The sequence below is a fragment of the Notolepis coatsorum genome (assembly GCF_963971535.1).
Source record: "Notolepis coatsorum genome assembly, chromosome: 11".
In the NCBI taxonomy this organism is placed as follows: domain Eukaryota; kingdom Metazoa; phylum Chordata; class Actinopteri; order Aulopiformes; family Paralepididae; genus Notolepis; species Notolepis coatsorum.
Window position 1 is genome coordinate 84,293,419 of NC_140175.1, and position 14,636 is coordinate 84,308,054.

General features: G+C 43.2%; 1 protein-coding gene across 1 annotated transcript in view; it reads right to left on the bottom strand.

The window, feature by feature from the left end:
- Positions 1-14,636, bottom strand: part of camkk2 (calcium/calmodulin-dependent protein kinase kinase 2) — an 87,839-nt gene that overhangs the window by 21,104 nt on the left and 52,099 nt on the right. Inside the window, exon 5 of the mRNA XM_084324981.1 lies at positions 2,257-2,310. Coding sequence (XP_084181107.1) covers positions 2,257-2,310 — 54 coding nt within the window. The remainder of the gene's footprint in view (positions 1-2,256; positions 2,311-14,636) is intronic.

Here is a 14,636-nt window from a genome sequence, read left to right on the forward strand (position 1 = left end):
TCTGCTGCCATTTTGATACTGTAACAGGGACTAATAAGAGCCTATCTCATACGTATCTAAGAATCTGTCACACATATCATAGTTTTTCTTTTATATTTGAAGTCACTGGTAAATTACTGACAACACAGAATGGTTAATTTGATAGAGAAAGAACACATTCCACTTCAAAATACAGTAAATTATAATGTTTCTCAACATAAAAAAAACACTCAATGTTTGATGAACATTGTTACTCAGCTGTAACAGTTGTACCCTTCCTGCTGACTTGTCATACAGAACTTGTTAGTTACTTTGGATAAAAGTGTCAGCTAAATGACTAAATGTAAATGTAACAATTTTATTATTTTCTCTCTCTTCTATATTTCCCCTCTTTCAAAACCACAACAGTGCTCCATCTCATTATATAGACTGGCTCTGCTACTGGATCGGGACTTACTTGGGAACAAAACCTTCATCGCCTAGAGAGAAATAAAAGAGAGAGAGAGAGAGAGAGAGAGAGAGAGAGAGAGAGAGAGAGAGAGAGAGAGAGAGAGAGAGAGAGAGAGAGAGAGAGAGAGAAAATGAGAGAACAGAGAGACAGGATTGGATATCAAAGGTTAATAAACTAGGCCACCAAGATGATCATGGCTTTACACCAGCTGTCTGGAGGCAGGGTGGATGTTACCCCCTGCTGAGATCTCATTACATCACCTCCAATTAACTGTAGCTTAACATAACATCACACTTAAATAGTTAATATGATTAGCTGTAACATGATGAGCATCCACTGTGTGCCGCAGTACAGTAGCTGACAAGGTGTGTGTGTGTGTGTGTGTGTGTGTGTGTGTTAGAGTGTGTGAGTGCTTGTATGTGTGTATGCATGCGTGTGTGCGTTTGATGAGCCTGCAGCATCTTTCACACATGAACGGTGGACAATGCCCAGACAATCAGGTGCATCACTGCCTGGAGTTGCCCTTCCACACATGATGTCGCACACAGCAGGTGATTCTCCATGACAGACGCGGTGCCTCGGTTGAGCGAGGGCATGGCGCAGAAAGGGATTTTTTTTTTTTTTACATCTATTCAACTCACATATAACTCGACATTGTTGCAAAAGGAGGGCAGCCTCAACTTTTTTCAAGTTAAAATAAAATAAAGAACTTCTGTGAATCTGTATATAAATTGTTTACAATCAATACAAAACATTTGTATTACTCATGAACTGTTCATTTATGTAAACACTTTGGGATGACGAGCAAACAGCATTTCATATCTCTCATCCTCAGTCGAGGAGCCAACTGGCCAGCATACCATCTTGATTTAAAAAAAATCTCCTGTTTCAAAGAATTATTGAGCAAAATCTGAACTATTCATATGAATTATGATCACTTAATAATGGTTTCATACAGGCTAAAACACTGTGAGAAGCACTCATTTAACCCTTTCACTAGAGAAGGTTAACCTTTTCACTACCACACTACAGACGGTTAACCATCTGTAGTGTGGTAGTGAAAGGGTTAACCTTCTGTAGGGTGGTAGTGAAAGTGTTAACATTTGTTGTGTGGCAGTGAAAGGGTTAACCTTCTGTATTGTCGCAGTGAAAGGGTTAAGCCTTTGGTAGTGTGGTAGTGAAAGGGTTAATATGAATTATGATCAGTTAATAATGGTTTCATACAGGCTAAAACACTGAGAAGCACTCATTTAAGATAAGTCTCTCTCTTGGCGTGCACTTCCACACCGTCACTTTTGGAACATATCGGGCGCACCTCACAAACTCGCTCAAATCTTGATCTCGACTCAAATTCCTTGTGTGTCTTATCGTTGGTCAGGAATGAAATTGAAGAGAATGAGATAAGACAGATTACATTTAATCCACAACCCATATGTTTTCATTGAACTATCAGTGGGAAAAGGCCATCTGTATGCAACATTGTGGTGTATGGAACACGGTTAGTCTACAATAATCAACTCGCTGTGTGAATTCTGCAAACAAGGATCTGATGTATTCTAACACAGGCTCAGTTGGTCAATACGCAGAATTAAGAGGGTAAATCATTTGAACAATTGTGTTCGCAGATACAGCCCCTACGATGAATGTGCAGTTAAGTCCAGTGCATGTGTGAAAGGCATTTGTGTTAGTGTGTGTGTGTGTGTGTGTGTGTGTGTGTGTGTGTGTGTGTGTGTGTGTGTGTGTGTGTGTGTGTGTGTGTGTGTGTGTGTGCGTGTGTGCGTGTGTGTCTGTTTGATGAGTCTGTGTGTGTGGTAAAAATAACTCACATAGTAGGTGTTGTCATCTTCATTGTACGCCAACTTAACAACACCATAGGAACCCTTATCAGAGAAGAGAAGAGAGAGAAGGAGGGAGATGGAGAGAGAGGTGAGAGAAGCAGTGAGCAAGATAAATATAGAGAGGAAGAGAGTGAGAGGATATAGATGAAAGAGAGAAGGAGAGAGAGAGGAGAGTGTGAGATTCAACAGCTGTCATTTCTTCACACTAAATATAATAGAGCAAACAAACCAGAAGACGTGGAGTTAAAAACAAACACACACCAGCATAGTATACACACACAAGTACACACAAACAGGAACTATACACAATAACGTAAATGTGCACACACAGACACACAGTACATGAACATGTGCGCGCACACACACACACACACAAAGTGCATGCAAACACACACCACTCCAAAGCTGTTGAAAGTGAGTGGGCTGAGAGAGAACATTCAAAGAGGAGCAGCTGCTTAATACTGAGAACAGAGACGCTCAAATCCTCTCTATCCCTCTCCTACTCTACTCCCAGCCCTCTCACTCTCCCTCTCCATCTCTCACCCTCTCTTTCACATCCCCCTTCCTCTCTCCCTCTCTCTCTCATATGAGTCTTTGAAACATAGAATATACTTTATGTTCTCAAGCTCCCCATCCCCCACAACCAGGTAAGTCTAAAGAAAGTCTAAAGAGCCAGGCCAATTAGTGGCTAAATACTCTCTCTCATCCTCACTCTGCAACGCACGCACACACGCATTTAAGGGCTGTAGGGCTCATCTCTATGCAGATGACACTATTGTCTATTGTGCTGCTGACTGTACAACTAGCCGTTGAAAAATTAACAACTCTCATTTAATACTTTGCAGAATGCACTTGTTCATCTTTTTTTTTATCCACTTTTTCTCCCATTTCTATATTTTCTCCCATCCCAATTTCGTAACATCCAATTCAACCCTCCCCTGTCACGAACGCTGTTTCTTGCCTCCCACAAGCCGGCTGCAATGTGGACTAAGTCATACATAGCACAAGTCCCCTCCGGTACTTGAGGTAACAGCAGTGGCATCTTTTCACCTGCGCAGCTCGATCTCTCAGTGGCGAGGAGTAACGCGTGGGAGGCTCACGCTGCCCTCGACACTTCCTGATTCTACTGCGCAGGCGCACCAACCGACCTGTAGGAGTCGCTGTCCACAACGCCCGATCCCCACCCATCAGTTTCCCACCCCCTAATACGGCCAATGTGTATTAGTACGGACGACCAGCTAAACTGAAAGCAAAATGTGGAGCGCTGGGCTCGAACAGGCAAGCCCAGCGTCTCCAGATTTCGTGGCGAGCGCCTTGCCCACTACGCCACGTAGCCACCCTGCACTTGTTCATCTTAAACTGGTACTCAATGCAGACAAAACAAAGATCATGCTGTTCTCTAGAGCGTTTGTGATAATGATAATAATACATTTAATTTGGGGGCGCCTTTCACGACACCCAAGGTCACCTTACAGATCATAAAAACAAAGCAAGGCAGTTAAAAGTCGAGGTTAAAAACAAAACAAACAACAGGAAGTATAAAACAGTGAAGTTAAAATAACAAAACAAACAAACATCAGGGGGTATAGAACAGTGACACAGGTTATAGTGATATGCAAGTTTAAACAGATGGGTTTTTAGTTGTGATTTAAATGATAGGGAGTCAGACTGTCTGACTGACATGTGGGGGCAGGGAGGGGGTGATGATTTGCATATATTATACAAAGTGAATGGATCTATTATTGAGTGAGTTAAAGAATATAAATATCTTGGCATCTGGCTTAAATGCCATGTAGATTATCTTGAAAGTAAACTGCGACAGAAGGTTGACTTTTTGTACAGAAACAAACCCTATTTTCCTACACTTAGCAGAAGGAGGGTCGTTGATTTGGATTATGGAGACGTAATTTATGGACATGCTGCTGCTTCCACTCTAAAGCCTCTGGACTCCTCTTATCGGTCCTTGCCCCACAATGCTCTTTGAATTGAATTCCTCTCCTCCCCTGCTGTGTGCGGTTGTCTATCGTCCACCAAAATACAACAGTGACTCAGGAGATAGAGCAGTCGTCTGGCAATCCGGAGGTTCCCGGTTCGATTCCCGCTCCTCCTGGGCAGCGTGTCGATGTGTCCTTGAGCAAGACACTTGACCACTAATTGCTCCCGATGAGCAGGTTGGCACCTTGCATGGTTGCCTCCGCCGTCTGTGTGTGAATGGGTAATATGTAAGTAACAAATTGTAAAGCGCTTTGGATAAAAGCGCTATATAAAAAAGCAGCCATTTACCATTTACCATTTATCCAGGATTTTGAGAACTTTGTCTGAAACCATGGTGGCTTTCGATCATTTTCTAATCACTGGTGATATGAACATTCATGTTTGTTGTGAATCCAGTCCTCTGGTTAAAAGCTTCTGGTCTCTAATTGAGTCTTTCAATCTCACTCAGTGGGTCTCTGGTCCAACGCACGAAAAAGGACACACATTAGACCTCCTCATGGTTTGAGTGTCTGTGTAAAATAAATATGTGATAGTGCTTGCATTTCTGATCATATGCCCGTTTTATTTTCTGCTGTTGTCCCATGCTCTGTAGTTGCTATTTGTCCTCCTGCACACCGTTTTCGCGCTATAAACACAGACACTGCGCTGAATTTCCATACAGCTTTTAATGACTTTGTGCTTTCTAGTGTGGATGGGTATAATGCCCTTAATGTAGAGGAGATTGTTGCACTTTTTAACTCCACCTGCACCAGCATCCTAGACTCTATTGCCCCATTGAGGAGCAAACACCCCAGGGCTCCTTCGGGACCATGGATAAATGACGCTATCCGTGTGCTCAGACGCTCATGCAGGCTGAGAGAAAGTGGAAGAAGGATAAGTTGTATGTCTCATTTGGGATTCTAAAGGACTGTCTAATGGAGTATCAGAGAGCCATGAAGGCTGCTAAAACTGAGTATATCTCCAGAATATTAGCAAACCCAGGGTTCTATTTAATACTCTTGACTCTCTTGTAAACCCTTGTGATACTGCCCCTGTTGTACCATCGCCTGCTCTCTGTAATGATTTTTTTAATTTCTTTGTTGACAAAATCTTGTCTCTTCGGTCTGTACCCCCTCTTGCTGCCCTTGACCCCTCGGTTCCACCTGTGTGCCCAGCTGCTTTTGAGGAGTTTAAACCTATATCCTTGTCCTCACTGTCCGATGTTGTTCGTGAGTTGCGGCCCACTAACTGCCTCTCTGACAGTGTTCCCTCTTGCCTTTTAAAAGAGGTTTTTGATTCAGTTGGCTCTTTTATTCTTGTTTTGGTGCATGCTTGTTTTAGTTCAGGAATCTTTCCAACTTATTTTAAACATGCTATAGTGCAGCCACTAATAAAAAAAACAAATTTGGACCCTTCTGATGTTAGGCCCATCTCGAAACTGCCCTTTCTGTCCAAAGTGCTGGAGAAAGTAATATCCATCCAGCTGCAATCTTTTTTTAGAGACAAACGACATCTATGAGAAGTTTCAGTCTGGTTTTAGACCTAGTCATAGTACTGAGACTGCTCTTTTAAAAATGTTCAATGACCTTATTTTAACTGTGGACTCTGGGTGTGATGCTATTATGGTAACACTGGATTTGACCACTGTCTTTGATACGGTGGATCATAAGACCCTTTTATCCCGCCTAGAACAGTGTGTTGGTATCAGAGGTGCTGCCCTTATGTTAATTCAGTCGTACCTGACTGATAGGAGTTTCTCTGTTCATCTGGGTGAATTCTCCTCAAATGTGGCCCCTCTTACCTGTGGTGTTCCCCAAGGTTCCATCCTGGGTCCCTTGTTATTTTCTTTATGCTGTCCTAAAATAAGGACTGTCTTGAACCTGGCCGCTCTTGCCGACATTAAGATTTGGATGGATCTAAACTTCCTAAATCTTAATGACGGCAAGATGGAGGTAATTGTGTTTGGGCATCTGGACCGGTTGGGAAACTCTGCTGGTGTTTTAGGGCCCCTCGATGCCAAAAAATAATTTTATAAAAAGCCTTGGTGTCACTTATTTTTATTTAATAATTTTTTTCTTTTTTATACTCTTTTTCTCCGCCTGGTTTTCTATGTTTTTCCTCCCATCCCAATTTAGTCGTTATGCCAATTCCCCCCCTCCCCTACCTGGTCGTTGTGCGCATGTTCCCCCTACTGGTCGGTACAAGGGAACCCTGAAGTCTACCACATGCTTCCTCCGACAACCTTGGTGTCACTTTTGACAAGTGATCTTAAACTTGACAAACAGATTGGGTCTGTGGTTAAAGGCTCCTTTTTTCAACTTAGGCTCCTGGAAAAAGTAAAGCCCTACCTCTCTCCCAAAGACCTGGGCCCTCATTCATCAACGTGTGCGTAGAACATGTTCTATTTCCACACGTAAGCACAGAATTTAGAATGAGTGTACGCACAGGAATATTGGGATTCATCAACCGTGCGTACACAGGTCCTATGCTCCTCCGTGTTGATGAATACCACTTTGTTCTACCGTCAATGCTCGTGCATGATTATCCATATATGGTCATGAAAGTGAGGAAACACCCCCCATGGGATGTGAAATAATGGACTGACCCGAGCGGAACTCTGAGAAGCTTCACGGAGATTTTTCACTGCTGTCGAACCAAGAAGACACAACGCGCGTGTTTATGGGATAAATAAAAGGCGGACTTGTAAACGGTGATGTCAGATATCAACGGCTCCCTAAGACCATTGCTGCAATTCTGCCTGGACAGCTCAAAATACTAATAAAGACCGTTCGTTGACCACTGTTTGGCGTTGGTTGTGTGTCATTATAACCGTGCTGTAATATGAATGCCTTTATTAGTTGTGTTCGATTGGCTATATGATTTTTAGAGGCATCTATTTTGTTGTCGGTATTACCGACAACAAAATAGATGCCTCTAAAAATCATATACTATTAGGTAGCCTATATGAATTACATATAATAGCAGCCATAGCCTACATTATGCAACAGTAACTTGCGCATACCAGTGTATGCGACGGACCAGTGTATACCTTGTATCATATCATATTCATATAATAGTTTACTCTATCAGCATACCAGCATGTAATATGTTCTTTGTTAGAACTCAACTCGTTCGACAGGCTGACAGACGTGTACACTTACGGTGATGTCGGATATGATATCTATTAACCATTGCTGCCTGGGCAGCGCAAACACAAAGACCGCGCTGGAATATGACTGCCTTTTCCCGTGTTGTTTGATTAATACCCAGGGATTAAAGTTCTCCTCAATTTTATTCCAAATCGCGATGGATCTTCCGTCAATTTTCTACCTGCTGCATATGATTTCTAGAGGCATACTACAATCTATTTTGATGTCAGTATTGGGTAGCCTATATAAACAATAATACGAGAGCATATACAAGAACAATGAATCTCACTGCATGTATGATGTAGCCTGCCTTTCAATACATGAACTTGAATCCCATCATATACATAGTCTGTCCACTATCTGGTGTCATTGCAATGCGTTTTCTATTCTTTCTTAAGGCGCTCCCATAGTCCAGCAGACTGTACACAGAGCAGACTCCGCGGATGTCCGCGCGGCTCTTTGAGCTTTCATAGTCGAGCAGATCTCAGCGGACGTCCGCGGTCTATTTCCTACATTTCTCGCACCAGTTTTACTACATTTCCCACAATTCTGTCTGTTCTACTGTACTGGCAGATCAGAGGGAACATTATCAGCGGGAGAGAGCGAGAGGGAGAGGGAGAGAGAGAGAGACAAAGAGAGAGAGAGAGAGAGAGAGAGAGAGAGAGCGCGCTTCACGGGCTCATCTCTCTCCTCGCGCCACCAATCGCTCGCGCGGCGTCACATTAAATGCAGTTCGATGTCAACCAAAACGCCGAGCAGCGTTTTGTGTGACACCAAGTCAGCGGCGCGGATGTCCGCGCCTCAGAAAATAGGAGCGTCGCACCTGTGGGTCTGCTGTCCGCTGAGATCAAAGCTCAAGAGTCCGCGCGGACGTCCGCGCGGACATCCGCGGAGTCTGCTCTGTGTAGTCTGCTGGACTATGGGAGCGCCTTTATGCAGTAAAAAGGGGGAAGAACACTATATCGTGGGTGTTCATATGACTCTGCTTACAGCTTCGAAACTCCACTTGTTTCGTTTAACGTAAAGCCTTTTAAATATAATCAAAACGTTCCCGTGTTTCTGCGGTCTGTGCGCAAAATAATAACGAGTTGAGATACGCGGAGCGCAGTCAGTCAGTAGCCTTCACCCCGTATATTCCGATAACGCTATATAAACCATGCTGCATTCATTCTGAGAGAAAGATCTATTATTCCAAATGCTATTTATAGGGTTAACTTCTGTATGAACCGTAATTCATTATAGTTCATTGTAAAATAGCAACAGTAGTGTAATTATGGTCAAAACCCTATAAATAGCATTTGGAATAATAGATCTTTCTCTCAGAATGAATGCAGCATGGTTTATATAGCGTTATCGGAATATACGGGGTGTAGGCTACTGACTGACTGCGCTCCGCCAGTGTTGAAACTAATGCACATAAGCTCATTTCCTTGTTGTAATAATATATTCTACCACTGGGCATCAGCTAAGTGTGCTCAGAGCTTTGCGTAGACATAAGCACAAAGTCAAGTTCAAGTTGAAATTGATGAATCCCACTCTTTGCTTAGAAATGATCGTACGCACAGGGTAAGCACAAATCTGTGCGTAAGACACGTTGATGAATGAGGGCCCTGGAGAGGGTCATCCAGGCTTTCATATCGTCCAGGCTGGACTACTGTAATGCCCGACCAGCTCTCCCTACGACGCCTGCACCTAGTGCAGAACGCTGCTGCGCGCCTCTTGACTGAGCACATCAGACCAGTACTAGCTTCCCTGCATTGGCTCCCTGTTCGCTTAGGTTACAGGGGAGGGAAGAATTGGAAATACGAAATTGGGATGGGAGAAAAATAGAAAATGGAGAAAAAGTGGATAATAAACCTTGTGGCTCCCTGGTACCGATTCTGTCTTTTGACTTTTTTTGTGTGTGTGAGCACAGCGGTGTCTGTGTTTATTATTATTTTATTATTATTATTGAAATTGGGACCATATCTTCATTTTACATATATTTTCATTATGTCAAAAGATTATGATTTGAAACGCTCTAAAAAAAAGTTAGTAATATATGGGTACACATGTGTCCCTGGCGTCCATTTTCATCAGCTCCACTTCCATGTTAAAACGCATTTTTTAATCTGCACTAATTCGTTCAATTCTAGATAGAATTATCAAATGCAATCTCTTTACACAATGTCAGGCCACAAGCTTTCGACCCATGATGCTGTTAACGATTTAGAACACACGGGGGCGCAATTGCTCTACAGCCCACTTTGCCGGCTACTAAGCAGGCAGGAGGCGGGGATAGATGCTGGGGAGTGAAATACGCTGAAATACGAGCCCCCCAGGCCAGCCCCCGCTTCTATGCGGAACTGACACTAGAGCTCCATACGCGGAAGTGCGCTGGTGCTCGAGCCGACAGCGATCTGTGTTCAGAATAATACTGGGAGATCGAGTAGTGCTCGCCCGCAGAATATAATAATAATAATCAGCGCTTCCTAACGTTAGCGTCTCCGCTATTTCTTACCGAATTAGTCAACCTTTTTTTTTTTATAAGGGTAGATTCTTATTCAAAGGGATTTTGTCGAGTTTTCAGACGCTGTAATGTGGTGTCAAAAATGTATAGATATATGATGAATATGGCCGTTTCTCAGTTTTTTTTTTCAATAAAAACGGACTTGGTATCAAACAAACACGAATATAAGTGGTTAAAATTCGGAAATATTTGTAATTTGTTATGGATATCTTGAGATTAGGCTATTAATGTTAATCATGGGGAAAACTTTTTTTTTTTAAATAGTAAACGGTTAAAATTATATGACTTTAAACATGATCCATCATTTCATCTCTTGAGCCCCATGAGTGTCAGCAGTTCTAGGGAGGCATAACGAACCTTCTCACACTCTTCCTAATATACTAACATACACTCAACACTGTAGCACTCAAGTCTGAACACTTTGATGAACATTGTTACTCAGCTGCTAGAGTTGTACCCTTCCTGCTGACTTGTCGTACAAAACTTGTAAGTCGCTTTGGATAAAAGGATCAGCTAAATGACTAAATGTAAATATACTCTACTCTGTATATCATTCGGCCCTTAGATGTATCACTGGTGACAGTGATAGTACCCATCATTGTGTCCTGTATGATAAGGTTGGGTGGTCCTCTCTGGCAGAGAGACTTGCATTGGCATCCGTTTCTGTATAACGCTACTGATCTTTCGAGATTAAATAAAAATGTAATATGTATGTATTGTATAGAGAAAGAGAGACACACACACACACACACACACATATATGTATTTATAGAGAAAGAGAGACCAATTTCAACATGCACCTAATGTGCCAGTACACACACACACACACAAACTGACACATATACACGAGAACACACCCAAATATAACCGTAGATTATATATTATATATTGAGCCGTATTGTATTGTACCCATTCTGCAATCTGTTAAATAATGTTTACATCCATTTATTCTGCTAGCATTAACGTTACTACGCTGCTAGCCACAATGCTATACTGTTATAATGGCATATCCCAATCACGTTAGCACGTAAGCTAACTAAATCTGCAACCTTTTTGTGAGAACTCCGCTCTTGGTGGTCAATTGTGTTGATTGATTGATTGATTGAAAAGTTTATTAACAGATTGCAGAATGGGTACAGTACAGTACAGCTCAATACATACAATTGTTAAGGGGATGCAGACCAGAGAAAGACTTTCGTCTTGTTTCCATCAGGGTCCCCCATTTTCAATTCATCATAACATATATGACATACATGACATACAGATAGACAGTACTGCTACATCTATACATTTATGACATATCAGATTTGCAAATACAGTACTGTTTGTGATACAAAAGTGTCCAGAAAAGGAGTGTATATACATTTGGCATAGAAACTGTACATTGGAGGAGGTTGGTTGGGTGGGTTGGGTGAGGGCTGTATATTGGAGGTGGGGGGGGGGGGGGTTGGGAAGGGGACACACACACATTTTACACTGTACATTGGAATATTGACAAAGCCTTACTTGGTCATTTACTGTACAACTAGGTTAGGACATTTGTAGGGGCCAGTTTCGAATTGCAGTCTCACGTAGGTGTTTTTTGAGAGTGTTTTTGAAGGTGGGTAGTGATTCACATTCCTTTACAGCTTTAGGTAGGGCGTTCCACATTGATGTGGCATAATTGCGAAACGTGTTTAGTCCCTTGTTTGAGCCGAATCTGGGTTTTACATGATTTGTGGAGCTCCCTCTGGTGTTGTGATCGTGGTATTCACTGACCTTTGGGAAGTATTTTGACATGTACATGGGTACCTTGGTCGCGTAGTGTATCTTGTAGACCAGGCCCATTGCAAGTTGCTGTACTCTGTCGTCTACTCTAAGCCATCCTAGGTTGTCAAAGTGGGCAGGGGTGAGGTGGGTTCTAGGAGTCAGGTCAAGTAGTAGTCTGACTAGCTTGTTTTGAGATGTTTGTAATTTGTTTTTTAGTGCCTTTGAGGTGCTTTGGTACCATGAGGTGCAAGCATAGTCGTAGTACCCTTGAATGAGTGCTCCTGCTAGAGTCTTCAGGGTATTCTTGTTTACCAGAGAGGAGATCCGGTACAAGAATCGCGTTCGTTGGTTGACTTTTTTTATTACATTGGATGCCATTTTGTCACAGGAAAGATTAGCCTCTAGGATGGAACCCAGGTAGGTAATTTCATCTTTCCTTGTGATAATATTGTCACCCACTGTAACCGAGAAGCCGTCGGTCTTGCTGAGTTTGTTGATGTTAGTTTTGTTTCATCAACAAATCATCAACAAATGAGGCAGAACACAGTGAATGTATCCGTTTTTGTTTATTGCACTTTATTTCTTGCTGAAAAATAAATGCTATGTAGCTAAATGGCTCATGCAAGGTATAAACATGGTGGCTTTTGAGCAGGATGTAGAGTGACTCGTTCAACCTTTCTGATTGGTTGAAAATGGCCTTCATGTTTGAACTACATCGCCACCTACTGCTTTGGCATTGTACTACATGTATATACATCACTCGGTGGTCAGGAGACAAAACGATGTCTAACTTGCCTGCCATTACGTAGCGTTCTGAAAAACGAAACTGAAAACGAAACTGGCCCTAGTGTAACCGCAGCCTCAGGCACACATGTACATTACACAGACAACCGTGAGAGATCGCTATTTATACAGGCCCCTCGTCGTCTCTCTTATGGGCAGGTATTTGAGGAGAGGAAATGAGGCCAGGCAGCCATGCAGTAGAGCAGAAGTCAAACACAGGTGAAACTAGCAGTATGCAGCAGAGGATATGGAGAGGAAACCAGTGCAAAAGAAAGGGGGGGGGGGGGTTGGTGGTTTCAGTCTAAACATATACTTCTGCATGGGCTGTCACAGCTCTTTTCTCCCACCGACATACTGTACCTACATGTTGTCAGCGTCGTTGAGTATAAAACAAGCTTTACCCCAGGGGCGGTCAGGTGGCGTAGCGGAGATTGCGTTCGTCACCAACCCCGGAGACGCTAGGATTCGCCTGTTCGAATCCAGCTCACAGCTCCGGGGTTGTCACCAGCTTGGCTGGCCGTTCACACGAATACAATTGGCAGTATTAGAGGGTGGGAGAAGCTGGCGGGGTGGGTCCGGGTCGTTGTAAACAGCGACTCCTACAGTTCGGTCGGGGCGCCTGCTAAGCGCGGATAGGACTTGAGTGGGATAGTGTGATCCTTCCACACGCTACGCCCTCTCAATGAGAATCCGCGCTGCCAGGTGAAAAGAAGCGGTTGATTGGCTGGACGTGTGTCGGAGGAAGCACGCGATAGCCTCCACTCTCCCAGACCGACTGTGGGGGGTAAGTGCTCAGCGACCAGGAAGGGGATTGGGAATTGGCATAACGACTAACATTGGGATGGGAGAAAATCGGAGGAAAATGGAGGGGAAAAAATATCAATCAATTTTTTTTTTTTTAAACAAGCTTTACCCCTATCTAGAGTCCTCTACAGGCAAGCTTGTCGAGTGTCAGGCTCCTCATTCACTTCCATACATTTTCAGGACCATGTCTAAATATCATACTGTGTAAGCAAACTATACATTATTGTATATACAGTACGTATATGTAATATACTTTTCTGTGTCAAAGGTACTTGTAGCCATTTTCAAATTATCAGTAAAATAACAATTTCTCACTTGAGGTGTAGTTTGACCCACACTGCTCTCTATGCGAGTAGGACTACGTTCATCTCTGCCCAAACATAAAGTAAAGTAACCTGTGCTATTTTACTTGTATTATTTCCCCTCAATAAAGAACCTTCTTGGGTTCGAGCCCAGCTCTCGGCGTTGCCAACAGCTTGGCTGGCCGTTCACACTAATACAATTGGCAGTATTAGGGGGTGGGGAAGCTGGCGGGTGGGAATCTGGCGTTGTGGACAGCGACGCCTACAGGTCAGGTCTCGGCGCTTGCTAAGCGGGGCAGGACTTGGTGGAGATAGCGTGCCCTCCCTCCCACGCGTTACACTTCACCAATGAGAGTCCTCGCTGCCAAGTGAAAAGACGTCACTGGCTGTCTGCGCACGTCTCGGAGGAAGCGTGCGATCGACTCGGGACGCCCTTGTACCGACTCGTAGGAGAACATGCATACAGCAGCCAGGTAGTGGAGGGGGGGGAATTGGCACAACGACTAATCTTTTGCATTTTATTGATGTTTTTACTATGTGAAGCACTTTGTGACCCTGGTCTGTGAAAGATGCTATATAAATAAACTTTACTTAAACTTTAATTGGGACGGGGAGAAAATCAGAGAAATCAGAAACAGAAAAAAAAAAATATAAATAAAGAACGCTCTCCTGTGTCTCCCCTACTCTGTCTCTCTCTCAGCCTTCCTACTGTCTCAATAAAGAACCTTCTCTCCTGTGTCTCCTCTACTCTGTCTGCCTCTCAACCTTCCTACTGTCTCAATAAAGAACCTTCTCTCCTGTGTCTCCTCTACTCTGTCTCCCTATCAGCCTTCCTACGGTCTCAATAAAGAGACATAGTAAGGGGAGGGGACTGCCGACTCATAATTCTAGTTCATACCGATGTGACTGTAGAGATCAAAGGGTCAAGACATACAACTGTAAAGGATTACATGATATGATTATACTGTATTTAAATCCAGTTCAGACCTCTTAGTGATAATAGAGTATAAACATGCTTTGGTATAAACAAACACTGACAACCAGCTTAATATTCCATGGCTCCACAGTCAGTATCTATCCATCCCTTCCTCTCTCTCT